The sequence below is a fragment of the Trachurus trachurus genome (assembly GCF_905171665.1).
Source record: "Trachurus trachurus genome assembly, chromosome: 17".
In the NCBI taxonomy this organism is placed as follows: Eukaryota; Metazoa; Chordata; class Actinopteri; order Carangiformes; family Carangidae; genus Trachurus; species Trachurus trachurus.
In genome coordinates this window covers 11,123,692-11,149,679 of record NC_139900.1, presented here as the reverse complement: position 1 = coordinate 11,149,679, position 25,988 = coordinate 11,123,692, and the positions used below count along the sequence as shown (strand labels likewise).

The 25,988-nt window shown below is 42.4% G+C and overlaps 1 protein-coding gene across 2 annotated transcripts in view; it reads right to left on the bottom strand.

The window, feature by feature from the left end:
• Positions 1-25,294, bottom strand: part of zfyve9a (zinc finger, FYVE domain containing 9a) — a 37,962-nt gene extending 12,668 nt beyond the window's left edge. The window contains exons 1-10 of one of the 2 annotated variants that reach the window (XM_083991155.1): positions 25,132-25,294; positions 15,370-15,475; positions 13,002-13,109; positions 9,840-11,284; positions 7,617-7,716; positions 6,568-6,747; positions 5,650-5,813; positions 3,597-3,726; positions 1,729-1,851; positions 658-813 (exon numbers count right to left, since the gene is read on the bottom strand). In XM_083991155.1, coding sequence (XP_083847281.1) covers positions 658-813; positions 1,729-1,851; positions 3,597-3,726; positions 5,650-5,813; positions 6,568-6,747; positions 7,617-7,716; positions 9,840-11,284; positions 13,002-13,071 — 2,368 coding nt within the window. In that variant the 5' untranslated portion in view covers positions 13,072-13,109; positions 15,370-15,475; positions 25,132-25,294. The remainder of the gene's footprint in view (positions 1-657; positions 814-1,728; positions 1,852-3,596; positions 3,727-5,649; positions 5,814-6,567; positions 6,748-7,616; positions 7,717-9,839; positions 11,285-13,001; positions 13,110-15,369; positions 15,476-25,131) is intronic. The other variant, XM_083991156.1, reaches the window with a different exon arrangement.
• Positions 25,295-25,988: the final 694 nt, after the last annotated feature.

Here is a 25,988-nt window from a genome sequence, read left to right as displayed (position 1 = left end):
GGGAGGGACCGGCTGGCTTTATGTGGCAACGTAACACAATAAGCGTAATGACAAAGACAAAAGCTCGGTGGCTCGAGACTTTGCTAAAGCCAGCACTTCTTCCCCGAGCCCTGACTGACGGCGGCTTAATCAGGAGCGACGCGCGCAGTATGGCTCCTTTCCACCAGCGCTGAAACGGCTCCAGTGTGAATATGAAAAAGGAAACGGCCCGAGGGGAGCGAGCCGTCAAAGTCACCCGATATTAGCCTTATTTGCTCTGCAGCATATGGAGTTAAAAAGCGCAAAGCAAGCGGTGGCGAGGTGTCACGCCTGGAGGGAGGAAGCGCTGACAGCAGGACACTCATACTTGGACCATTTTTCATTTTTTTTAGCCAGACACAATTCAGCGGCGGCGGCGGCAGACAGTAACCTGGTTTCTAAATAGAGGACGACACGGTGCACATGTCATCCCTAATGGAAAATAAAAGTAGAGCTGGAACATCTCCCATTGCATTACACGAGGGTTAAGTCGTTTTTTAACTGGACGGCGCATGGCGGACACACAGGTGGACTCACCTGTGGACCCGGAGACACAAATAGTAATCGGCCGCCCCGCGAGGACGGAGACCAGCGATGGAGTTGGACTAGTTTCACACGGTCGCTGATTGTTATTCTTACCGCTGAGCGCCTCCTGGTAGAGCTGCACGAAGTGGGTGAAGACGTCTTTGGGGATGGTCTTCTCGTCAGGGAGACACTGGAGCAGGATGACCACCTCCGCCTGGCCGACGGCGTGCATGCCTTTAGTCGTCACGTACCAGCACTTCCGGTTCACGTCTGTGGGCAGAGACAGAGAGAGAGCAGAGATCTGGAGTCGCTCTCTTGGTGGTGATGATGATACATGTGTTGTCGTACAATGCTGCTGAGACTCCTGCTTCAATGTCGTTTCTACATCAAAAGCTCTGATCGCAATAAATCTTGAACTTTTATCTGTTTTCCTTCACTTTATCTAAAAACTCAAATATCACCACAGACCGCGTGACATCTAAATGACGTTCCCAACTTGACACAAGTTTGAACTGAATCCTTGGACATTGAAGTGGCAAAGAGAGATTTCATGTGTTACGTGTCTTGTGTCTACTTCACCACTCACAACTCATCTTTGCTCAAAGAACAAAAAAAAAAAGTTCTAATAAAGTGTAAATCACTAAATTCTTCTCAAAGGAAATCGGTCTTGGTGATTTTTCCCCTCACAGAGCTGCTATATTGTACATCTGCAGCAATAAGTGGACCAGCTGTCTCTAATTTCAATTATCCCATAATATGTACAGCTCTGCTTCAGATAAAGGATGTGAGCAAACAGGATTTAATGTGAACCCCAACTTGCCGCTCTGTGCCTCTACACTGTTGGAGACTGTAGGCTGCAGAATTGTGTAATAATAAAAAGATAAATTAAACAGAAAAATAACTTGGTGAGAAACAATGAAAGAACTTCCTCCTCATCCAAAGTGCTCGTTAATGAAGAAACTTAAAGCTTCAACTGCAAAATAAGTTTTAAAATACATCAGTGATGCAACTTTTTTAGGTGTTTTTTAGGGAAAAGAAACACCTAAAAGTGAATTTGAGGTTGGCTACAGAAAAGCTAAAAATCAGGCACGATAAAAAAGTTTCACTTAGGCCGTCATGAGCTTATAAATGTAAAAGTTGGTCTGCACACTCATTCCCATACAAAGGCAGCAGCTGGGAACTCACAGTTGACCAGCTTGACCATGGCGAGCAGGTTAGCGTTGAGCACGAAGACCAGGGGGTCGGGGCCTCCTTCCTCCAGCTGCTGCATGAGCACAATCTCCGACGGCCGCTCCTCCACTGCGTAGTCTGCAGGCAGGTGAGGGTGGGGTAGAAGAAGAAGAAGGAGAAGGAGACAAGGGTGAAGGAAGGAAGGAAGGAAGGAAGGAAGGAAGGAAGGAAGGAAGGAAGGAAGGAAGGAAGGAAGGAAGGAAGGAAGGAAGGAAGGAAGGAAGGAAGGAAGGAGTGGAGGTCAGGTTAGATAAACAGAGCAGAGGATGAGAAAGGGTGGAGATGTGAGAGTGAGAACGAGGGCGAGGGGGAGGTGAAGATGGAGAAGTAATTATAAGTGAGGTAAGGAGGGGGAAATGACCATCAGACCAAGTTAAAGGACGATTCCAGGCAAATTCAACCTGGGGCTCTAGTTTCCTAATATTTTAGGTTTAAAAGAACGAATCTGAAGATTTTCTTTTTTGTTCTATCTGTCCCCGCATCGCCACAGCAGCGTTTAATGGGAGCGGACGGATCTTAGGCTGTTTAGGCTGTTTACATCCCACAAAGCAGCAATTGTTTTTCACAGATAACGTCAGATGGCTTCAAATATACACCAAGGGGTTTGTTTACTTCAAGGAAGCAGACATGTTTGTAAACGGAGCTGTAATACGACGTCTCGCGAAGTCTCACGCAAGAGTGAAGTTAGCGTGCTCACGTCTGAAGCTCCCGTTTGTTTAATCAACAAAGGAATATCAACTCGGAGGCACGATGTTTTCGTAGCAGTGAGAGTAAATCTGGATATGATTTATTCTACCTGTAAACATACTGAGCACATCAACTTGACTCTTGTGCGAGACTTTGTATCACAGCTACATTTACAAACATGTCGGCTTTCTTGAAGTCAACAAACCCCTCGGTGTATGATTGAAGCCATCTGACGTTGTCTGTGAAAAACAATTACAGTTTTGTGGGATGTAAACAGCCTAATACCGCATCCTGACATACAGCGAGCGAGCGAACATGTCCTGATATGCAGCGTGACGATTTTGTCGCGAGTTTATTCTATTGGTTCAGAATCCAAACCAATCAAATTATCGAGGGAAACTTCTGGGGCTATTTTTAGATTCCTGACATTTCCTGGTTGCCGTTTTTGACATCTTGGAGTATTTTTTTTTTATTTTATTTCAATGCAATTCTCTCATATTCTCCTCTCTCTCCTAACTAGCTTGTCAACAGGAAGCAGCGTGTACTTTTCAAACAATAAGAAGTGTTTAGGGGCCACGGCCACGAAATGTCATCCAGATAGAGACAGAGCGAGCAAGTTTTTCAGGGTTGGGCGACATCGCTGAACAGAGCGATGTCACCCGCGGCGTGTCAGGACAGGCTGATTGAAAAGTAACACGTTCTAATCACTTTTTCTCGCTCGCTCGCGTCGCTGTATGTCAGGATGGGGTGTAAGATCGGTCTCCTCCCATTATATGTTGCTGTGGCGATGCGGGGACAGACAGAACAACTGCAAAACAGGAGACATTAAAAACAAAATCTTCAGATTCATTCTTTAGACCCAAAATATTAGGAAACTAGAGCCTCAGGTTGAATTTGTCTGGAATCGTCCTTTAACAACGGCTAGAGCCCTCCCAAACAAAATGATTTAAAGCATCATCACAGCGTTCCCATGAACAAACAAACCCCGGCCCCTCCCTCCCGTGTCGGCAATGAGTGACCGTAACATGAGCCGTGATATAGAAGCACATGAGAACAACAGGCAGAGACAGACGACAGACGCAGCGGCTGACGGAGCGATGAGGAGGCAGCAGAATGGTGAGGATGAGGGCAAGCACCTGTGATGTGGCCTCCCGTACCTCCTTTGACTCCGGTGGAGATGAGGATGGGAGGAAGCCCGTCCTCCGGGATCAGGCTGAGGGAGCTGCCCACGGGGCTGCCCACCGGGGCCACGGGGGTGTGGGCTGCCTGAGGAGGGTGGAGAGGAGAGGTGGGGGGACGGGGGGGCGGGAGGGGGGGGGGGGGGGGGTGGAGGTGCAGGGTTACATGTACTGTAGGTTATAACGCACAGTGAGATGTAACAGTACAGAGACAGAATCCAAGAGCATGTTCGTGTGGCCGTGACTGAGACAACAAAGACACAGTGAAGCCAAATCATCCAGCTGTGATCACAGGTAACATCTGCTGAGCCTGTTTGGTTGTTTTTGAATACTTTTGTTTTTACCTTTATTTACTAGTTACTACATACCCATTTGGTATCTCACATGATCTGAAAATGATTTTTTTTTCATTAATTATTATAATATTAGGCCCAGAAGTACACTGAGTAGAGTAGTGTCAGCTGATTCAAACCACTTTTTTCTGTTTTGTAAAATGACAAAAAAATTGATATTTTGATTTTATTTCATTTATTCTATTTGTTTTATTTTCAATACTGATGATTATGGTTTTATGCTAGTACAGTTATGACTGTTTTATCAGCTTTTATAGCCGATTTTAGGTTGAAATTCTGAACATAACCTGGTCGGGACCAGATTATGTGCTAAGCATAAGTTACCGGGTTAAAAGACAGTCACCTTTGCAGTACAGGAGAGCCTGGCTTTAGACTCAACATAGCTCGTTAACCCATTCTACTCACTTCATAGTTCACCCCTCTGGCTTCTTAATTTACCTATGTAAGTAAACACTGCTGCCATTTAGAATCGCCTTTCCTTGAAGCTACAATATATTTGCATATTAACAAAAGAGACAAATTACCGTGCGATTCAAACCCACAGAGAGTTATCTTATCATCCAACTCCTGCAGGGAAATCTGAGCTATAAAGCGTCTGAAAGCCGTTGTTTTGACGAACACAGTGGAGCAGCTAAAGGAGTTAGCACCGGCTCTGTCTGGAAGTGAAACTCTGTAAGCACTGGATACAAACTGATGGCTGCTTTACTTTGATCCTAACTGTCTTGTAAGCTGCTTTCAGATTCCGTGCAACACCTTGTAATGCAAGCTTTCATTATAAATTTGTTGCCTGCAAGACAAAAGGCGATGTCTCTTTCCTCAGTTTTGATAAAGCTCCTCGTACAACATCACACAACTGCTCTCACAGTCTGAGCTGAACTCTGTCTGACCAGTAAATTGATTCGGACGCGTACAATTGATTCAGTGGCCCTTTAACATTACTAATGGCCCGAACTGAGAGTTTTGTCGCCTTTGCCCTCATATTATTCATTATAAGATGCTGCACCATGACAACAACAGCTGGAAAAGCACATTTAGAGACACAGCGTATCAAAGGCTCATCTTCTGACATTGATAAACTAGAGTAGTCGTCTTTCCGTGCGCAAAAACCTCTAGCAGTGAACTCAAATCACGGCCTTGTGTTGATGTCAGCGTGGTCAGTGCGACTGCCACAATCTGAAACTCGAGTTGTGCCTGCATAGCATCAGTGAGCCATCTCAGTCAAAGCCATTTAAAAGCTTCAACAATCACTCTGTTCAACAGGCCATGAATCATCCTGACAGTTGGCATTCAACTCCGACGAGCGAGGGGCCGCAAACACAGAAACAACCAAACACAGCTCGCTCGTCCTGTTACATGCTGTGAGGGGAAAAAAACAGCGTTCTGGTCACTTATGTTGGCTTATACAGCGGATAAAGTATAGTATGTTCCAGTCTGAGCGTTTCAGCCTGCTGGGATTTTTAATTCTGATTATGCACACGAGGAATGTTCCTTTTTGAATTCTGTTTACTTCCCGTTTATTTCAGTCCCCGAGCCAACGAGTAAATCACCAAGAATCCCACAGAAAGAGTTCTTTGTGGATTCCTTTCGGGCTAATATGACCATACACGCTAACCTAATAGCATTAGCTGTGGGTGAAATGTTTTTCGTGCCCAGCCTACCTCCGAGGACTCAGAGGCTGAGGATTTGTTGGAACTGGATGAGATGGCCAGCGACTGGGAGGGGGCTGCGCTGGAAGTCAGAGGTTTGGGGGACTCTGCCGTGTCTCCGTTAGGTAGAACCCCGTCAGCGAACCACACCCTCCTCTGCTCCCGTGAGAGGGAACCTAAACAAAGTAGACACATTGAAATACCAAAAGCTTAAAAAACAAAAACTGCAAATTATTCCCATAAATAACAAAAAAAGCAAATCAGGGCTCCCACTCTTTTCTTGAAATCATTTTCCAGGACATTTTCAGCTGTTACAGTCTGACATACATTTTATCACACCATACACTAATACATCCCTCGTCCCATTCATGCTTTGGAGAATTGTTGTTTTCAACAGTTGTACCTTATCTTATACATTTAACCAGTTTGTTTCTATGTTTATTCCTCTCTCACTCTCAGAAGTCTGATTTAAAGGTGTGCAGTCTGTGGTGGCTCTACTTATCTACTAAATAATCTCTTACACACTTAGAAATTATAACAAATTCATCATAGAGCAACACAAACATGTTGTTTTTGTTTTTAAACCACGCCCACAACAGCTCTCTGCTGCTCCTCTGTCTGTCAATCAGCAGAGAAATGTTCTTTGGAAAAGAAATCCTTAGTGTGGTTTGAAAAAGTCAAACAGAGCTCTGGTAGCTGATTACGATGTGATAAATAATTTTCCAGGACAACTTAAGTTTCTCCAGGACCTTTTTTTTTCTCATTTTCCATGTGTTTTCCATGACTGGAAAATTGGTCAACCATTTTCCAGGTTTTCCAGGACGCGTGGGAACCCTGCAAATGCTGCTTAAAGTAAGTGTGGACGGGATGTTGCGGTAACAGTGAAATATAAAGTGCTAATAGGATGTTTATGCTCGGTAAAGGTCGTACCCTCGTTGCCAGGCTGCTTCAGGACTCCCACAGGCACCATGACGGTGGGAGGGGGGGAGCTGAGCACCCCCGAGGCCTGAGCCTGCTGGAGAGGGGGGATGGTGGAGCAGTACTCTGCTGGATTGTTGGGGTTCGGACTCTGGTTGCTGCCAGTGGAGGCTGGTGGCTCCCATGATTGAACTGGAAGACAGAAAGTATCATAGCTAAAAGTTAGACACATATAGAAAGAAAGAAAGTGTGCATGTGTGTGTTAAGTCTAAAAATTCCTATATACAACTCATAAAAGTAAATATCTCTCATCCAGTAAGTAGCCTAGTAAACCTAATGAATGAAATACAGATGTAGTTGCGGTTATTGCTTGCACCTGTGCTTTTCTTAGTATGACATGTGAACTGTCTGCCACTGAAATTATGTATTTATGCAGTAGCTATAATGTACGTGCTTTATTACCATATATGCAATAGGAAAATCATCCTGCTGCTCCACTTCTGTTTAAAACAACTGATTTCTGTCACTGTAGTTGTATGTTTTGGTGCTGAAGAATCCTAATACTTATGATAAGCTTTAAGCTACCGAGATAAATACAATAATAGCGGTGGATTTACAGTAGATTACCCTTTTGTTACTTTATATCTTGGTAAAATACAGGAAACAGTTCTACAGAAGGATAAATACTTATTTAAGATGCTTTTGGCAAATAGTAGGAAAGCTATAACACGAAAATGGTTGCAACACTAGATCCTCCAACATTGGACCAGTGGCACGGGATCATTAAAGAAATTTACTGTATGTAGCAACTTGCCATGATGTACGGTATGTGTAAAAGAATATATTGATTTTAACTGTAAAGCCCATGATGATCTCCTCCTCTTTGTTTGTAATTTTCATGTAAATAAATAAGAAAAAAAATTAACACTGAACATCTGAAATCCACCAAAATGGAGCAGCGTCATTGGACACATTTAAGTCACATATAACATGTAACACATATAAATGTGACCTGTTGTAAGACGGAAAGAAGTGACTTCCTACTTTGCATTGATACTCACCACTTGTCAGAGCAGAATGACACGTGACGCAGACTCGAGCCTCCTTCTTGTCCATGTACGTGAGCCTGCACTTCAGGCTGCAGCACGTTGCACAGAACACCTTCAAAAATAACAAGCAGACGACGCACAGAAACATGTCATTTGTGTCGCATTTGGACAAAAGAGTTGAGCATTAGTGGACGACGATGCTGTGTGACATTTTATTTCAAATCCACCGTAGTAGAGGATTCAAACAGAGAATAAGTGAAAAAGACGTTCTGATTAAATGTGAAGCAAATGTACCATTTTATGGATATCGATTTCCTGTACTTAGCTGGTGCCTTAATGAGCTGCGGCTGAGTACAGGGCTCTTCACTTTCAATGGATTAGCACCTCATTATACATCATTATCCAGTAACATGAATCTAGTAAATGATTAGACTAAGGGTGGTGGATCCTTTTAATTTCAGAGCCTCACAGCAACATAAGCTGGTTTTTGTGGATCTACCACTCTGCTCCGAGGATCCCGCTGTGTCTATTGTTTTTGCGGCCCCACTGCTGGTGTCAGTATTACTGCAGTGCCAGCTCCTCCCAGCTCAAGTGGCAGAGCGTGCGCTTGTTTACCACCGCGGGGAAATTAAGTAGCAGTCCGGCGATTTCACAGTGCAGTGTCAGCGACCGCATCTTCACTTTAAGGCATAGTGTGTGCGCGGACGTCCCGCTGCCTGTGTGTGGGCGGTCGTGATGCTAGAAAGCTACCTGCAGAACAAACCGAGTTAATCTGCAAAGAAAAGACCCTAAAAAGAGGAACTCATCTATCAAAAGGACTGCACTTAATATAAACCCTAACTCCAGAGAGCCAAACACAGCTTCTACAAGTCACTGGTGAAATATTGTTCTGTAAAATTTGCAGGTGTTATTGTTTTTGCTCTCATAAGTTTTACCTTTTCACTTCAGTGCAAATTTGTCTTGTTTTGTTGTTGGCATCATCTTTACCACGCTGTAAGAGATTTCCACTGCACCACTCACCCATAACACTGATGATTCTATATAAGTGTCCATACAGTGAAAGGTTATTTACTCCCAAGAGACACAGTATGGAGGCGTCAGCTGAATGCTTGATTTACTAATACATTGTGGAGAAATGTAAAGAGGGTACAACTGCATCATCCAACACACCCACAAGCTGCAGTAGGTTACTACTGTGTTGATTAGACGGCTCTTTGATGCTGAAATGTTGTAATGCAGGTTTTTCATTTGCCCATTTTTAGCTCAACTTGTCCTGACTTGTCACTTCGATTTGTTTTGCCTCTTTATGTTATAACCACTGTGCGCTGGAGTGTCTTATGCATGTTTTTTGATTTAGGATGATGATTTATACTGTACCTATTGCAAATATTGTATTATATTTGTTGACTTGTCTTGTCTTATTCATGTCGCGATTGTAAAGGTATGTTTTATATTTTATGTCACTCATCCTAACTGTTGCTGTTGGGGCTGTACCGAGTTTCTTTTATTCTGAAGAGCTGTTTCCAAAAACTACACAGATCTTTAATATGTTTAAATGTTAATATTGTAAATGTAGCTACTGGAAATATATCAGTGACAGCACAATGTCTGCTTTTGATGACTTATCTCCGTTATTGCTGGTTAGCTATACATGTGCATCTCAATTAATCAGAATATCATGGAAGTCAAAACAAGTTATGGTGTGCATATACTGTAGATGGACATACTTTTCAGAAGGCCAACATTTCCATATTAAAAATTCCTTTTTTTCTTTTTTTTTTTAAATCTGTCTTTTGTAATATTCAATTTTTTTCATTAAATATAAGCCATATCATTACAATTAAAAGAAATTAAATAAATAAAGACATGAAATGTTTCATTCTGTGTGTACTGAATCTATACAATTATAGACCCTTTCAGAGAGTATAAACAAAGACAGGTGTGGCTCATTAGAAAACGCTCTGGTACACTAAATGGAATGGAGCCTTAATTAGTATCCTTGGTAACACCTGTCTTTGTTTATACTCTCTGAAAGGGTCTATAGTATTATTTTAACTTTTTTAATTGAATTACTGACATAAATAAACTTAACTTTTCCATGATATTCTAATTTATTGAGATGCTCCTGTAATTAGAGAAAAAAAAAGAGACAATCAATCAAACCCAGACATGTGAGGTAAATTGTTCCCATTTGTTTGTGTGTTACTGTGTTTTACGCTCCAGTGCTGCTCTCACCTTGCCGCAGGCCCTGCAGTGGTGCCTCCTCTTGGTGAAGGTGAACTTGACGTCACATTTCATACAGACGGGGGCCTGGGAGTCGGGCACCCACACCGGGGCGACCTCCCCCAGGGAGCTGGCGGGCTTCTTGCACAGAGTGCCCAGCTGTCCCGCCTGGAGGTCGTTGTCTGGGCTCTCCGAAGGCATCAGGGAGGGAGAGTGGACGACGCCGTCCCCGTTCATCCCCAGCGCGGCCTGATCCGTCCCGCTCTGCGTCGCGTCGGACGTCGTGCCTCTCCAACACTGGTTCTCGAGGTTCTTGTTCTTGCTGGCGGCGGACGGGCCGAGCTGGTTCTGGGTCTGTCCCGGCAGCGGCTGAGGGATCTGGAGCTTGAGGCTGACCGGCTGCTTGGGTCGAGCCCCTCCGTAGGGGACGCTGACCGGCTGCAGGCGGTTGTTGAGTTTTGGTTGGACGCCGCCAGACCCCGCCGCTCCCGCTCCTCCCTCGCTGCTCTCCTGCTTGCTCTCCTCCATTTCTTTCTCCTCGGTCACAGAGTCCTCTTTGGACGGGACGGGGGAAGGAGACAAACCCTCCACCACCTCCTCCTCCTCCTCCTCCTCCTCCTCCACCTGTCTCTCTTCCGTGTCTTTCAGCTTGGAGTCACTGCTCCTCTCCTGCTCCAAACCGTTGGGAAGGTTCGTTATTCTGAGGAGCTGCTCCGTGTGTCCGTCTGGACCACATCTCCTCTCTGTCTCCGCTGCAGGAGGAGATAAACCGTTCTCCTCGGCCTCACAACCTGCGTGAACATCTGTTCCCCCATTCAGGACACTTTCTCCCTGCTCCTTGTCAGAGTTTGCAGTTTGTCTCTCTTGACCATAGTCCTGTAAAACAGCCGTACTCGCCTGCTCCTTGACACCTTCTGCAATTTGTGGATGAATCTTCTCAGACGGAGCTTCTTCCTGTCCTAATCCGAGCTCAAAGGTGAAGTGAGTGTGACTTCCCCCTGCTGAGGCGGCGCTCTCCTCCTGATGAGCCGTAGTACCGGCCTGCTCAGAAACATCAGGCCGCGTGTCTGCAGGAGAGCTTACATCCTTGCTCAGCCCATCGCGTCGCGGGCTCGCTGGGCAACCGTTCTCCACGGCACTACATGCCGTCACGGGGGGCGGCGAGAGGTCGTCCGTTCCCACCAGTTTGCCGATGTTGGGCTGGGGCAGCGGCGGGCTGTGGACGTCTGCCGGCCTCTCCTCCGCCCAGGACGACAGTTCAGGACCGGGGTGTCTTTTGGGGTCGGCCCCCGGGGAGGCGCTGGACGTGGAGTCGGGGAGGTTCTTGAAGGTGAGCGGACTCTCCCGGGGGCTGAGGTCTGCGTGGGCCAGGGCGGGGTTCAGAGAGAGCAGGTGGGTCGGCGGGGCCAGGATCTGGGTCCACTTGGCGTCGGAGAGAATAGGAGTGTCCGTCTCATCTGGAAGACAGAGAAGAGTCAGAGCTGCAACTGACTAACAGATGGACAGTCATACGTTTAGGGTAGTTGATTATTAAACAATAGGAAAGAGTGATCACAACTTCATTTTGTTGGTTTATTAGTTCTGTTTCTTTTTATTGTTATTCATATATTTTGATAATTTATCTCTTTGTGTAATTTCCCTATGATAATTTTGCTTTTATTATTATCACTTGTATATTTCTGATTGTTTATGTATGTTCTGTTTTCTTTTTTGTATGACATTATATTTCATTGTTAACTATAAAGGTGGAGGCATCTTATAAACTCTTTCAGTTTTCGCCTCTTCTAGCACTGTAAATTATCGAATTGTTTCTTTTACTTGTGTATTTTTAAGTGTGCAAAATAAATCTTAATCTAAATCTAAAATCTAAAAAGCCAGAATGAGATTGTTCTTACAAATTGACTGAAACTTCAATAGTAATTTTTCCTGCACTTATAACTTACAAACAAAACTTTTCACCCTCATTTCGTTGATCAACTTCCAGGTTTCTTATCACATTTGAGACAGAAACAGAAAAAACAAGAGGAAACGGCCACAAGCAAACATGATCATGATCCTCAACATGAAGACGGGAGCGGCGTCAAATGAACTGTGCTGCGGAGCGTGAAGATACACACTCCCAGGTGACCCAAAGAGGCTAAAAATGGCTGAACATATCAGGGGACAAATTGAGAAATGAGGTTGGCATGGAGCGGGAAATTAGTGCATGGATGGACTGGGAAATTCTGAGAAAGTGGGCCAAACGGCTCGGTCGCCCCTGGGAGCCATCAGTCAGGCTGACACATGAATGCTGTGTAATGTGGGCGGAAATTCTTATACTATTTATCCAAAACAACTTTCATACACACACACAGCGGTGGCAGCTACTGTATAGCGCTCCCCTCCCTGGAATTCATGCTAAGCTGTTTTAGTATGTGTGCTGTACTCAGTTCAAACACACACACACACGCAGACAGACACACACACACACACACAGACTTAATCTGCCAAGCTGGATCTCTGGCAGAGGACACACAGATAATCACTCAGCCAAAATACAAACTGAGCTCACAGTACTATCAAAATACATTCTGTGTTTGTGTGTGTGTGTGTTTTCGGAGGACCGACTTTTTTCTGGGGTCATACACAATAAAACCAGAAGAAAACAAAAAAACAAACAGCCTTTCTTCTCTAATAATCTGATCGCTCATACTGCAGAGCTGCAGTCTGCAGACACTCAGCTCAGTAATGCAGTGTTTACTTTATAATTACCATTAATAAACACAGAGAACAAAGTTTAAAAAAAGAGGCCCAAATACATTTTCTTTACTCATTGTGAGTATTAAGTGTGAAAAACGACAACCCTCTTTCCGTGCACCAATTACACAGTTTCACCTGAACCCGAGGGAAATGGAAAATCAAATTAGTCCTATTCCCTCTCTGCGCACCCTCAATTACCACCTGTAAGTGTTGCTCAAATTCACTGGGCGGTGGTTGACTGTTGCTGATCCGACGCCTCGACTGCGTTACTCATGTGTTACATAATGTCATCTTTAACCGCAGCTGCTCTCCTGAAACTTCGCAATCCCACGGTTACACCTCGTCTCGTCCATCTTTCTTCTTCTTCTTAAACCGCGCCGGTGACTCACTGTTTGTCCCCCGCCTCGTCTCCGCAGTCATTCATTAAAACCTCACCTTCGTTCTGCTCGAACTCGTCCAGCACCTTGTCCAGGTTGAAGGCCTCGGCCTGGAAATAATTCTCCATGGGTCAGGAAGCTCCACCCTGCCGACAGCCGTGTGAACCTGGAGGCAGGAAGAGCGAGCGCCGTGTCCTCAATACCAAACCTTTTTCATATTTCCATACAGTATGCAGATGTCTCTAACGGCCTGAATCATATCTCCTTTTTCATATCTCTGTCCTCTACTGGATATAATATGATTTGTTTAAGCAGAAATATCCCCTCCAACTCTCTTTCGCTCTCACTTCTCATTTCCCTTTTAAGCAGTCCTCTCTTTTATGATCACTCTGGGGTCACAGGGATAATAAAAGGGAAGTGAGGTGTGGTCAACAAGTCTATTTGATAAGAGAGATTCCTGACTGAATAAAACAGAGATGTTTCAGTACTAGGGATCATGTCACCATTACTTGTTTTCACAATTAACCGCGGCATCAAACGCCACAATTAATTAATTATTCGTAAAGATTTCTAAATACCAACACTTTCCAAAAAAGATTGTCAGAACCACATGGACAGATGAACGAAAACAAAGTTACACAACAACTGCGTGGCATTTGCAATAAAAAACGAAATGATTAAAATAAACTTAAAGGGAATAGTTCAGTTGTTTTTGAGGTAAATTCATGCAAAACCACTGATGTGCGTTCCTGTCGAAAGCAGTATTTCAGCAAGCAGTTTTGCCTCGAAAACAAATCCGTCTCTTAACGTTCTGTTATTATCTCATAGCGTGGTGAATGTGCAGGTCACAACTTGTTCACGAGAGCGTTTTGGAGTTGTTGGATTGTGTATTTGATGAGTTTGATGAGGGAAACCAAGAAATCCCATCAGCCTCCGTAGCATAGCTCTGAGCAGCTCGCAGCTCTGCTCCGCCGTTCTAAAAATAGCTTGCACCGACAATTAAAGGTAACGAGCCTACTGCTATGACTATAGGGATTATTGCAATGGGCCAATTCGCCAAAATGTTGAACTATCCCTTTAAACATTTAGTATAGATGACAATTAATGATTTCAACATTTCAAACATTTCCCCCACGGGATTAATAATTGGTCCTATATCAACAGATACTTCAAATATTTTGTGTATATAATTAGTAAATGTAATTATACTTTGACTATATTTGATTTTACACATTCATAGTGTTGTGAAATTAATTCATGCATAATAATCGTGAGACTGTGATTATTTCTCTGACAATAATTGTACCAAGAAAATCTATAATCGAGACATCCCTATACGGTACAATATTGTCCTTCACAATACAGATTCTGTACTGTGTGTGTATACTACTAACCCTGTATGTATAATGGCTATTCTGGCTTCTAGTCCTAACACCAGTCCCAGCACCCCTGGAAATTAAAGCCGTGTATTACTGCACACGTTGCCTTTTTTTCCTGGCGGGATTTTCCAGTGCAACATGTCGTCAAAACGCTGACACTTTGCTAATGACCCACGTTAGACTATTTACCAGAAATCAATACTTCTCCACTGTTAAACAGGAGTCATCACTTCCTGTGCAAGCTTCTGATTTAGAGCAGCAAACAAGAATTGATTCCCAGGAAAGCTGCTCTGAAGTGTGCAACTACGATGTTTATTCATTAATAACATGGTATGTTGTGATCATCGGTGCAGAGATTTGCATATTCGAGGCATTAATTAAGTGATAACAGGTATTGGAGCAGCTCTAGAAATAACTGATCTGGAACAATCCTGCAAAGAGATGGCCATGACAGAAACTTTTCTACAGCTCCTCTAAGGGAATATATTTTCTTCATTCTCCCTAATCAAAACAAAAAATACACTATCGATTCATTTCTAGACTAAGAAATTAGCCTTTAATTGACTTGCTTTGTCTTAAACCCACAGATTTCAGAGGAACTGTGTATTTTCGATAGATAGATAGATAGATAGATAGATAGATAGATAGATAGATAGATAGATAGATAGATAGATAGATAGATAGATAGATAGATAGATAGATAGATAGATAGATAGATAGATAGATAGATAGATAGATAGATAGATAGATAGATAGATAGATTTCATTTAAAATTAAAGACAAGTAAATGTCAACACTGACATCCAGCCAGCACCTGTTGTCAGTGGATCTCACCACTAAAACGTCCTGCTATAGCCCTCTTAGGCCGGGTAGTTTGAATGATATCATTACGCTAAAGCCTGATGCAAATATTTCCATGAAGGTTATACAAGTGTTTTTCATTCAGTATAGTGTGCTGGAGTCTTCTCTACACACTCCTGACTCAGCTGCAAAAAGCCTGTAGAAACATTTAGCCATGAAATAATGCTCCTCTCCGTCAGTCCTCACCTGCACACAGGTCCTCCTCAGCAGTCCCAGGCGGTGGTTTTTCTCTCAGCAGGTTTCCCTCTCAGCTATCACTTCACCCAGTCTGGCAAGCGCCCAGCGCCCACACCTGAGGCAGAGAGAGGGGAAACACCGTTCATTAAAGAGCTGCTTTTTCAACCCTGCGCCGCTTGTTACACTGCGAGGTGACACTTTGAGTACCATAACAGTGAAATTCCCCACATGCTTTACAGTAAAAAGTAAAGCCAGGCAGCTGAGAGCTTTTTTTCCAAGCTGAATATTTCACTTTTTGTGGGTGAAAAGTGTCGGTTCCACTCCCACTTCTGGCAAAGCTTGAGACTGGTATTTCCTCCAATAAAAAATAATGCCTTTAAAATAAAAACCCTCATCATTTATACATTTTTCAAAAAAAGTTGAGCTTAATAGTAGTAGTCTGATAGTTAGTCAAGCAAACAAAACTTTCAACCAAGGTCCAACTTTTTAAATATTATCTGGTCTCCTGTGATTTTAAAGTGAATATTTTTGGCTTTTGGGCTGTTTGTCCGACAAGATAAGACATTTATTTTGTAGATGAAACATTCACTAAATAAAGAAAATCGCACATTTACTGGTTCCAGTTTCACAAACATGAGATTTTAATGCTTTTTGTCACTTCATGATGGTAGAATTAGTATGCAATGGAAATTTTTACACTTCACAGACAAAACATATGAGTAATGTTAAAGCGTCAGTAGTAACACTAAGCATTAGCTACTGTATGGCCCAGTGTCAACACTATGACACACACACAGCTGTGTTGAAATGAAATCACATGCACACGGTTCAAAGTTAGTGATGAATCAGTGGAGGGCAGTTCATGAACAACACCACCCTGCTGCGACTGATAAGACAGCAGCCGAGCCGAGCGTCCATCTAACATTGTACTCAGCTGAGAGTGTGTAACTACTGCACATTATCATACATAGTGAGCCATTAGCCACCCGAGCTCGACAAGGCAATCAGAGTCATGAATGGTGAAACGGCTGAAGCCTGAATCACCGCCACAGTAAACCTGCCTCGTCCGTCCTTGCAGATGAGGAGACCTTGGAGAGAGGATGTGATGTGGTGGGGCATGAGGGTGTGTGTGTGACGTGATGGGACAAGGGGTGGGTATGCGTGCCGGTGCCTGCCTGCCTTGCGCATGTGTGTGTGTGTGTGTGTGTGTGTGTCGGGCTGCAAATGAGTAACAGCCAGGCTGAACTTCAGGGTCACTCACATAAGGACAAGAGCGACCGGGGGATTACACCAGAGACCAGATATTCCGCAGAGCAGAGGCTTCGGAGAAAAGGAGCAGAGTCAACACATTTTCCGCTTAGTTTAAGATGCAAGCATGGGCACGATGTCAGCACCAAAAAAAAAAAAAACTGTGAAGGCACAGGGCACAGGACAGGAGGCTGCTACATGTGTAAGCGTGTAGCGTGTGTGGGGGGGGTCGAACCATTTCAGTCACAGCAGGAAGGAACGACGGCGGAGCGAGAAGAAGCTGCTGCAACCAGAGCTAAACACGTCTAGTCGGCAGAAACTTCACAGGCTTCTGCAAATTAAGAAAATCCACAAAACTATTAATCCACTAGCGAACGAAACAAATAAACAAGCGCTTTAATTAGAGCGCACTGCAACCCCTTTAGGCGAGCACAGTCCAGATGGAGGATGATGATGATGATGATGATGATGATGATGATGATGATTCAGTCTAGGAACAAAACACACCAGTCGTGTGACGTCACTGTGCTCAGTCGATACAGGAGCGAGCTTCGTTCTACTTGCTATGACAGTCACACCGGTTAATGAAACCTCAACTTGCCTGTCAGGAAAGTCCAACACATGGATCAGTTCCCACAAGACAATATTACTCAAAATTTCATTTTTTAGTCCCTCAACTTTACCATTCAGATATTTTTTTTTAATATGGTTTATAAATGCAAATAATTCAAGGAAACCAGATTTGAGGGAAAAGTATGTCGTAGGTAAACTAACAGACAAAACAAGGGGACAGAAAACAATAAAGGAAAAGACATGTGGACCTTCATGGGTGGTGCTATAACCTCTAGGCTACCAGGGCACCCAGGAAATCATCCAGATTTCAGAATCTATCTGATCAAAACCTTCTTTACATTAAAGAATATAATCAATCATTAGCAAGTGACGAGGCTGTATATGTTTTCCAGCTCTCATAATCAGAAAAAACTAAAATATCACTTAAACATAGGAAGGACGCTCTTCAAAAAGGCATCGAGCTTATAAATAACTATTAGTTTATCAGCTTGTAAAATTTGTTTAATGGGCAATTTCCATAATACTTCATTTATATCTATTTTGGTTGTATTAACTGTAATGTTAGTACAAAAACAAAAAAAAAACAAAAAAAAACAGGCTTCAAATCAAAACCATAGAAAAACTCAAACTAAAATGCAAAATTAGAAATTAAATTTTTATGCAGCTCCAAGGTCAAGACTTGAGTTGAGCCACTGAAACCCCACTGGAAGTGTTTCACCAGGACAGAGCATGAAAATGAAAACAGACGGTTTTAAGTCTGACAGGGAAAAAAACATGAGCCTCCCAGTGCAGGATGAGACCCAGTTTTCGTAGAACAAATAACCATCACATCACCTGAACCGACCGATGAACCAGAGCAACATCTAAGCTGAACCCTGGAGTTTAACCCTTTACAGCTTCTGCACCTTTTACTACAGCAGAGAGAGGTTTCCCCCCCATACTGAATGAGAGCATAAATCATCCAGCACCATAGGAGTCAGCAAAGCTCCAGTGGACGGTGCACTGATGATCACACACACACACACACACACACACATAAATACATGTGAACAAACACACAGAGACAGACAGACACGCCTCCATGACGACAGGAGCCCGTCCCTGATTAAGATTTAATTACTCTGCAGAGGCGCTGAATAATGCATCTTTAGTCAAAGTGCGTGAAGGAGTTGTATTTTTAGACATGTAAACTTGGGAAGATGCTTTAAAGGAGACATATGTGCATGAGAGAGAAAGTGTCAGTCAGAGCAAAAAAACAAAACAAAAAGCAGTCCCTTTAGCTACAAAACGTACAAACATGCCTGATGCAACTGCTCCCAACAATGTGAGCTTTAACTCATCAACTCATGACTAATCTAACCCTACCAGGAGGGCAAGCAACCACATGCAGTGACACTAGACAATCAAGACCGCAAAGTCCTCCCAAAACAAACATGCAGCTCTCTCTTAAAGATGCATCCAACACAACAGCACAGCACATACACTTATCCTATTATTCATATTAATCAATCAACTATTAGGTGTTAAAACTCTTTGTTTTATAGAAAAACGCCAAAAGATGACACAGTAGGTGCAGAAATCATGAGTCCATCTTTGTGCCATATTCATTTTATGCTATAACAGACACATTAAAGAAGCTGTGACCAGAAACTGATAGTTGATAAGTCATTTGAGCAGTTCATCAAGTATCTTTTCAGTCTTTTTCTATCAATTAACTGATCAGTTATTTCACCTCTAATACAACTGTTTGTGGGAGTGAGATTAGATCAACAACACAGCACAGGGCTGGGTTTAAAAAAAAGATTTTCTGATTTATATCGATCTTCATTTGAAAGATCTGATATCGATTCATAAAGTCCTTAGATCGATCTTTTAATGTAGCCATTGCACTGCTGTACTGTTTACTTCTGGAGTGGGTCATTTTAAATAAATGTGCATTAATGTAACTTGTGCTTTTTCAGTCAATTAAACAGTTAATATAAACATGGATATTTTTAATAAGACGCCAGGTTCGAGAGTTCCATCTTCTTATTCGTTTTGTGAAAATCTCTTTCATAACCAAGCAAATTGGTTATCAAAACTGAAATATCTCCAAATTAATCAATATTGAATCGAATCGGGACCACAGCACAGACAGATGGATGATATATACAGTATATGCTTTTCAGAGTAAAACACAGAATATGAAACATTATGCTGGAGGACACATGACTAAAACCCAGAGACTCTATTTTAAAAATCGAGTTCATTGAAGTTGAACCCACGGTCAGTGACGGTCCTGCTCCGGCCTCCAGTCAGTGTAAAGCCAGACATGCTAATAATGAAATGGCCTAACAGACTACTAACACAATAGACTATGCCTGACTGGACGTCCTGGCATCATGGCAGCAGCATAATTAAATAAGACAAGCACATAAACAAGCGTGGAGGCTCGGACGGACGCACTGGGTCGCTGAGGCAGTTCGTTAAGGCCTCGCTGTCAGAACAAGACAGTTTCCTGTTGTTGTTTCCTGTGAGCGAGCTGCACTCACTTCCTCGCCAATCAGCTGGAAATTCCTCAGAGTCATTTGTGTAGTTTGACATTCACATTCCGGGTTATGTAATGCTGCATATACATTTTGTACTTCTGCATGTGTTTAGTTGAGCGAGGCTCCTCTCTTCGTATTCTTTTTCCAGCTTCTTGTTTCCTTTTGAGTTATTCTCATCATTTCCTGGGACCATTTCCTGCATGAAATTGGTGCTGATCTTCCCGGTTTTTGGCAGTAGATCTTAGTTCATCTACATGTTCATATGTCACAGCAAGAAAATGACAGATGTAATATGCTAAGTAAAAGGGCATTACTGCATTTAAGTGCACTGGAGCTGCAACAATCAGTCAGCAATCGATTGGTTGAATGTCAGAAAATGAATCGGCGCTCGTTCTAATTGTTAAATAATCATTATTCAGCAAGAATACCAAACATTTGCCGGGTGTAGCTTCTCAGATGTGAGAACAAAATGATCAATCAATGAACTGATCAGGGGTACCATCAGGAGATCAATCATTAATGAAAATAACCATTTAACTGCAGGCTTTAAATGCAACATTTCCAGGATTGTTGTAGTGTTCATTTTGACTGGCTGACAAGGCCCCGTAGAGACCGCTCATGTCTTTGTCTGTCATAACAACATAAAAGCATACCAAACCATTTTATAGTAAAAGCATTTTTTTTTAGTGCATCTAAATTTTGAAAACGACATTGGATTTCCTCTACAAATTATAAATGTCTTGCCTAAATGTTCCTAAGTGCTCAGACTGGACTCAGCTCCTGAAGTATTAAAGAGGGCTCACGAGCGAAGCGTCACCAGCTGATGTCTGCATTACACATATGGAGACAGCGACAACACGCTCACCGAACGACTCAAGATGTTGTGGAAATATGTGACGATGTAAACCACAACAAACAAGCTGACATAAAGTTAAGTAGAGCTGCGTTGGGGGCTGCAAATGATTCATTTTCCTCATTGTTTAACCTGCAGATTTTATTTTTCGATTGATCAATTCATCATTTTGGCATGGTTTTGATCCGCCCTCAAAATCTGAAGAGAAACGTTCAACAGAAACAATCAAAAATCTGTTTTACAACTGAAATGATGGTCAATGAGCAGAAAAAGAGTGGGCAACTATTTCAATGATCACCATTCAAATCATTTCTACACAGGTTTTCAAATGTAAGGGTTAGAAACAACAAATGTAAAGACACTGTGGGGAAATAGTGACGGCCCATTTAGAAAGTGCAATTAGTAGTGGACTTGATAATCAAAGTAACTGTTAGTTTTAGTTACAGTCCTAATACCTTTTGTTTATTTAAGCTGTATATATTTGATGTTCAGTTGTAGTTAAGTTTAAAACATGTGGTCACACACTGATGCCAGGGTCAGAAATTAACTTTGAAAACATAATTTCCTTAGTTTTTCATGTCTAATACTCTTTAACATACTCAGTTTAAACCCATCAGATAACATTTCAGCTTCAGCTGGTAATTAGTTTCATGGTTACATACATCTTATGATAAGCTTATTTATTGCACGCTTTAATATACTGAAGCATTAATGTTACAGTGAGTGATGAGGAGGATGAGGAGTCAGTTCAGGAGGATTAATCATGACAAGCTGTGCATTAAATCATGATGAATGGGGTGATGAAGGCCTGACGCATGGCGTTCGGAGGCCTGCTATTGGCTGGTGTGTAGAGGGAGGATATTTGACTTCACCAGACTCATTATTTTACACACACATTCATTCGTGTCGTTCGCAGTCTGCACTTGAGAATGATTTCTACGCTTACATGAAAGTTTTAGTGTCGTTATTGAAAAGTGCCGTGGTTCTTCTTCTAAGAATTGTTTCATTAAAGTTTTATACACGCTGACTTCAGCCAGTGGGATAGGAAATGAGAAAATGAGCATTAAGAGTAATTTTTCTTCCTGTATTGTAACACACATGTCTATAAAATAGTGAGAAAAGCCATTTACATTTTCTCCAAACCCACTGTGATGTACTGTATTTTCAATTTATTCTCATCTGTGACAAAGAAAATCAGAAAATCATCAAATATGAGAGGCTGAAACGAGAGAGCGTTTAGTATTTCTGCTTGAAAAACGAGTAATCGATTATTAAAACTGTTATTTTCCAGACAGTTTATCAACAACATTCATATCAAGCAGAGGCGATTTGCTGGTAAACTGAAATTTCTTTTTGTAGCGGCTGTGGTTCGAAACTTAAAGCAGAAGTAAGCGGAATATTTGTGTTAATATAAGTCTTAAATAGTTATATCTTCCGACAGCAATCACTTACATAGAGTGTTTGGTCCGAAACACGGGTCTGTCAGTCACTCTGCTCTGCTGTAAGCCGAGGAGAAAACTTCTTGTATACTTCCTTGTATCCTACAACCTTTATCCAATGAGGAGAGAGAACGGCATAAAGATGCGGTCCTCTCTGTGTGTGCAGCCAGGGGATGCGCGTGAATGTGGTGACGTAGGGACGAGGACCAATAGATCCATGACGAGGGCGGGGGCTGCTAACTCCATCGGCTGACAAGAAGATAGCCAAAACGACAGGATCGCTTACTTCTGCTTTAACTTATATGATCAGTATATTACCTGATATGACAGTTGATTCAATAATTGCGTTTCAAACTAAAGGACAAATATCCTGTGGTTGATGTAAACTAGTCATATGTAACGGTAATGACGGTAACTGTTCTCTGTCATAAGTGCCATTAAATTAAAAACCTAGAGCTTCTAGATGGTTGATTGAACAAAACACTATGACAGTGGAAACTGAGAAAATGTTAACGCTGTTCTTTCTTATTATTTTTCAACAACTGTTGAACAAACCACAGAAGTTGAACATGCAACCTTGGGCGCTTAACAGATTATAACGGGGTATTTTTCACAAGTTCATGGTATTTTATAAATGACTGAGGATTTTGCAGTTTAGTGGAAACGTCATTGTGAAAGTGGTAATGGCTGTGAAACTTGTAAAGAGTTCTTCAAGAAATCAAGGCTGCGCGACAAATCTCTGGATTGTTCCTTTTTTCTTTCGTTTTTCTCTCCCTGGTGCTACAAACTTCCCATGGCCGCGAGCTCACATCCTGACAAACAGTGTTTTTTAGATCCATATGCAGCGCGGCCATGCTCCAGACGCCGTCTGCACAGGGGGAGCACAGGAAACCTCCAAATGATCACTTCCTCTCTTTAAGAATGGACTGACATCACTTTCTAACAACGCCATCGCATGACTGAGTGACACAGCTTTATGTAACGCTTAACGCCCTGACTGGGAGTGCACTGGGACTTCTCCTCCCTGCTCCGCTGAGTTTTGTTTCTCACAGCAATTTCCGAGATCTGCGAGAGATTAAAGGAATGAAAGAAACACATATTAAAGAAAAACATGCCACAGGTTTGTATCCTCCGATTAAAAAAAAAAAAAAAGGTCACGCACTTCCTCAGGATTTCTGAAAAGATAATTTCTTTGACAGGGTGGAGGTTGGAGAGGTAAATCCATTGAGGTTTGAAGAAGGAAAGGTAGAGACGAGAGTAGCTGTCCTTCTCCTACAAAGAGCTGCTCTGCTTCACAGCAAGTGTCAAAAGCTATTATGAGCTTCCTTTCTCCTTTATGTTTTGATCTACATTTAACCACCACGAGACAGAAAAAGAGACAGACCGCCAGGCTGCCATCAGGGGAGAGACTTGTAATACTTTCTGAAAGCATACAGTAACCTACATCTGGGGAGGCTGTGCACACATGAGAGCTCGTCTTCGCTTGGAAGCCTGTTGGATCAGTCTGCTCAATCAACCCCCTGGGTTTCAGCATGTAGGTAAATCTGGATTTCATGGATCATGGTTAGTCAGCCAGTCCAGACTGGAGAGACGCCAAAAAGGACCAGACAAGATGATGATGATGGGTGCAATAAAGCATAAAACTTTGGCGTAATGTGACTGTTATACTGATTTCGTGGAAAATGCACTTGAAATGAAAAAATCTGAATAATTCAAGGTGACATTTTCCAATGTCTTATTTCTCTGATCTTGAGTCCACAAAGGATATTTAGATTACAATGATAAATGACCATGATAAGCAGCAGGTCCTGCCATCTGAGAACCTGTGAATGTGCAGAATGTAGTGTGTGAAGTGATTAGTAAATGACTGTTTTCTCTGGCATCCAACTACTTGATTAAACAACTATTAAATCACTCCAGCTGCACTTAGATATTATCTGCTCTGGCCATCCTTCCTGCAACAAATTCATTCCTAATTTGTCGCTGGGGATGATGATGATGATGACTATCCAACTTGGCACTGGGATGGGCCCCCACTTCTTTATAAATCCACCTCCCTCCAGAGGTTTCTTGACTCGGGCCTGCAGAACCCAAATGATGAGGCAAATGCAAAAAAAAAAAAAAAAAAAAACACCTGCTACCAATAATGAGCTTCACCAAAAACCCAACTCTGAAGAGCAATATACAGATAGATGACCATTAGCTTGGATTATGCAACCATAAGTGGCACTGTCTGTGGCTGCTGCTGCCTACAGGCCAAACACAGCCCTCAGATGGGTAAATATTGTTCACAGGTAGACTGGATAAGTGGGGAAAACTACTCTGCTATTAAATGCATTGGGTTAAATAAAACGGAATAGCTGCAAAAAAACAAAAAAAAAACACAAACACAAGAAACAAAACCTGCACAGTTGAGATTTTGTTTGCAGCAGAACTTAAACATAGTTGTATTAGCAATATGGGTGCTAGCTGTATCTAACATCCACATAGCACATCAGCGAAAAGGCCGAAGGGAAGTTTTTTTTTTAAAACATTTATCACCGAATCGACTGAAGAAAACGGTGAAAAATTAAGAAATTACACAGCAGCAGGCTGTATCGGGGGGTTAATGGAGGAGCTAGTTAGTGTTAGCTCCCACACACGGGTTCAGCCAGCGCCGGGCAGTCGTGCAGCCGAGTGACGGCAGCGACTTGCTGCTCTGACGGACACTCACACCGTCACTGACTCGGTGCTGTTGGTGGTGGTGGTGGTGGTGGGCTTCGTGGCCAGCGGGCAGTTTTTTTAACGGTTAAGAGGGATTTTGAAAAGCGTTCCATTTGAAAAGCATTCCATTTCCTCCGTTCCATTTCTCTCAGTCATTTGAAAAGTAACGTTAACGTCTGCTAACGTTTTTTTTTAGTGGCTGCTTAGTTACAGCCGTTGGGGGAGCGTTGTTAACGTGTTGTGTAATTGACGTAAAAAAAAATATAGTGTTACGGTTACACACCACAAGCTAGCGAAGAGACTACACCGTGAAAATACCACAACACAACACAACACAACACGGCAGCCGTCCACAATGACTCCAGCTGCCGTTTTTATAGACGCAACAGAGCTGTGAAATAATAATAAACAAAATTCAGTCACTCACCGGAGGAATCCTCATCTTTACGTGCGGTCCCGCGGAGCCCCTCCGTTAGTAACCGTCATACCTAATCGCCTTTGGGAGCTATTTTTGAGTTATCCCCGCGTAGACCCTCCACTGCCCGCCCGCCCGACTCTTACAGCACAAGTCGGAAAGTACAGCCCGTAGTCTGCCGTGGTTGTGCGACAGCGCTCAAGTATCACCTCCCCTAAGGTTTAATACTGGGAAAAATAAGGAGTAACGTCAAGGTAGCCATGATGTGTATCTGGGACTTCCGGTTCTGGATTTCAGAATAAAATGTATGGCGAGTTCGGGAGTTGGGGTGTGTATGTATGTAACTGTGAATTAGGCTAGCCTAGGTATTTCTTTTTATTTAGTTTAAATGGTCAAATGTGAACACAGAGGAAGGAGAGCAACTTAAATCATCTTAACTAACAAATGTAATAAGAGGCAAATGTAATCAGATACAACCCCATGCATTTTATAGCTAGAAGCAAAACTACACACAACATTCATGCAACTATAGACATATCATACAAGCAAACAACTAATGTGAGTCATATGGGCAATTCCAAAATAGTTATTTTGAGCCATTGAGTTTGAAATTTAACAAATAGCGTGTAAAATGTACAATAACATGTAGTTGGGGTTAGGGTCATAATAACAACTCATTTTTGCATTACAGTATAAAACAAAACATCATCAAACTAACTAGTTGCCATCAAAAGAGAAAAAGAGAATTTTTCTTATGATTGCACAACTAATATCAAGACAACATATTGAAATTGTGTGAAAGTATTTTTAAATGATATTCTCGAAAACATTGAGTTTATTTGCTGAATAAGCAGTGTTATTGTAAATAT